This window comes from Mandrillus leucophaeus, unplaced genomic scaffold, assembly GCF_000951045.1.
Source record: "Mandrillus leucophaeus isolate KB7577 unplaced genomic scaffold, Mleu.le_1.0 Scaffold201, whole genome shotgun sequence".
In the NCBI taxonomy this organism is placed as follows: Eukaryota; Metazoa; Chordata; class Mammalia; order Primates; family Cercopithecidae; genus Mandrillus; species Mandrillus leucophaeus.
Genome location: NW_012102044.1, coordinates 139,401 through 142,171, shown reverse-complemented (window position 1 = coordinate 142,171; position 2,771 = coordinate 139,401). Strand labels below are relative to the sequence as shown.

The following is a 2,771-nucleotide window of genomic DNA, read 5'->3' as shown; positions in this document are numbered from 1 at the left end:
CTGAGGGACGTGAGCAGTGCAGGGGGTCAGGACGCTGGGGTAGATGAGCAGTGCAGGGGAGTCAGGACGCTGGGGTAGATGAGCAGTGCAGGGGGTCAGGACGCTGGAGGAGATGAGCAGTGCAGGGGGTCAGGACTCACAGGCTGGTTTTTGAAACAGGGACTCCAGGGGCCTTGTCTTTTGTAGACGTCTCCTTGAGAAAGAGCCACGGAGTGTCTGCCCTCTTCTCCTTTTGGACCTTAGTAGACTGTGTTAGAGAAATGTCTAACGTAACTAGAATATGTGATAAGAAACATCTAGTGTACCCTCTGTCTACCCTAATTTGTTGCAGATTCCAATTGGATATTCCAATTGCAGTCTTTGGTTATGGTACATTTTGAACTTTTTAGGTGTCTTGGTTTGCAGTGGGATGTTACTATCTCATGGTCGGTCATAAAAATGAACATGCCAGAAGATATCTCAGGTATGAATTTCTTTTCTTCCTCTCCAGGTAACCTACAGAATTGATGTCTTGCTCATAAGCTTTCAAGTAGTAATTAGTGAGTACTTTAAGAGCAATGTGAAAGAATAAATGTTCTTCTTTTTTTTCTTCCTTTCTTTTCTTTCTGTTTCTTTTTCTTCTCCCCTCCGCTCCCCTCTGTGAAGAGGTTCTCACTCTGTTGCCCAGACTAGAGTGCAGTGGTGCAATAGTGGCTCACCTTGAACTCAAATGATCCCCTTGCTCAGCCTGCCAAGTAGCTGGGACTACAGGCACCACCATGCCTAGCTGATTTAAACATTTTTTTTTTAGTAGAGACAAATCTCACTGTGTTGCCTAGGCTGGTCTTGAACTCCTGGCCTCAAGCAGTCCTCCTGCTTCGGCCTCCCAAAGTGTTGAGATTACAGGCATGAGCCACCATGCCTGGCTGAATAAATGTTTTCTTCAAGAGGTTTTTTCTTTATAAGATGCCACGGGGAGAGAGAGGAAAAAAAAAAATCAGTGATGTAGACCCTATTTTCAAGGAACCTATATATTTTATTTATAAATGAGAATAAATGGCCAGGCATGGTGGCTCATGCCTGTAATGCCAGCACTTTGGGAGGCCAACGCAGGTAGATCACCTGAGGTCAGGAGTTCAAGACCAGCCTGGCTAACATGGTGAAACTCTGTCTCTACTAAAAATACAAAAAATTAGCCAGATGTGGTAGTGGGCATATGCGTCCCAGCTACTCAGGAGGCTGAGACAGGAAAATCGCTTGAACCCGGAAAGTGGAGGTTGCAGTGAGCCGAGATCGTACCATTGCACTGCAGCCTGGGCAACAAGAGCAAAACTGTCTCAAAAAAGTAATAATAGTAATTAAAAATTAATAAATGAGAATAAATATGAAACAATAGAGAATAATGTAGTTTGAAAGTTTCTCTTTTTCACTTGCAGAGATCCTGTTAACCTTCTAGTTTTAGGATTTCTTTTATTAGTTGTGAAATTACACAAAACTTTACGTAAAATTGGGGTCACTAAATGTGACTATAAAACAGAATTCTTAGCAGGGTGAACTGGTTCATATAATGATTTGCTGTGGTTTTAACTTAAGGAAAGTCATGCAGCCTAGTGAAGCTATTTAACCAGTATTATTCAAGTTTAGAAAAATGTCAAGTATATGAAGAATTAATTGCTTAAACTCTAAATGTTCTAATTTCTGTGATTTCTTCTGTGCAAACAAAACAATTGATCTCTAAGGGAAAGAGCATAAACTTTGGAGTCAAATTTGAATTCTAATCCAAGTTCTGTGACTTACCAACTGAAATTCCTTGGGAAAGTTAATTTCTCCTACTCTCTTTCTTTAAAAATGGGGATGTCAGCTGGGCATGGTGGCTCACACCTGTAATCCCAGCACTTTGGGAGGCCAAGACAGGCGGATTACCTGAGGTCAGGAGTTCGAGACCAACACGGCCAACATAGTGAAAGTCTGTCTCTACTGAAAATACAAAAATTAGTTGGGCACGGTGGCATGCGCCCATAATCCCAGCTACTTGGGAGGCTGAGGGAGGAGTAATTGCTTGAATCTGGGAGACGGAGGTTGTAGTGAGCTGAGATTGCACCACTGCACTCCAGCCTGGCTGACAGAGTGAGACTCTGTCTCAAAAAAAAAGGAGTAGGGGGTGGGGGGATGTCATGTTCATATACCAGGATTGTTAGAAAAACTGATGCCACGAAAGTACCCTGTACTAGGAGGAAACGAGAACGTTCCCTGGTTGGTTGTATGGTTAGCATTTTAGAAGAACTTCTACATAGAAAGATGATTAGTATTGTAAAAGTTCTTTTGAGCTATGCTGCTTTAATCTAGTGTACAATTCAGTGATGGACTCTTATCAGTGGTCCCCTACCTTTTTGGCACCAGGGACCGTTTTGTGGAAGCCCACCCCCCCATCAGGGGTGGGGGCACTGGTTTCGTGATGATTCAAGTGCATTACATTTATCGTGTACTTTATTTTTGTTATTATTACATTGTAACATGTAATGAAATAATTATACAACGCACTATAATGAAGAATCAGTGGGAGCCCTAAGCTTGTTTTCCTGCAACTATCAAGATGGTCACATCTGGGAGAGATGGGAGACAGTGACAGGTCATCAGGCATTAGATTCTCATGAGGAGTGTGCCACCTAGATCCCTCACATGTGCGATTAACGGTAGGGTTTGTGCACTTAGGGGAGCCTCATGCTGCCTCTGATCTGACAGGAGGCAGAGCTCAGTGTTTACGCACTTACAAGAACCTCATGCTGCCTCTG

At 43.0% G+C, this 2,771-nt stretch overlaps 1 protein-coding gene across 2 annotated transcripts in view; it reads left to right on the top strand.

The window, feature by feature from the left end:
• CDC16 (cell division cycle 16) overlaps window positions 1-2,771 on the top strand; it is a 41,106-nt gene that overhangs the window by 10,144 nt on the left and 28,191 nt on the right. For both annotated transcript variants that reach the window (XM_011979416.1, XM_011979415.1), the window contains exon 10: window positions 390-463. In XM_011979416.1, coding sequence (XP_011834806.1) covers window positions 390-463 — 74 coding nt within the window. The remainder of the gene's footprint in view (window positions 1-389; window positions 464-2,771) is intronic.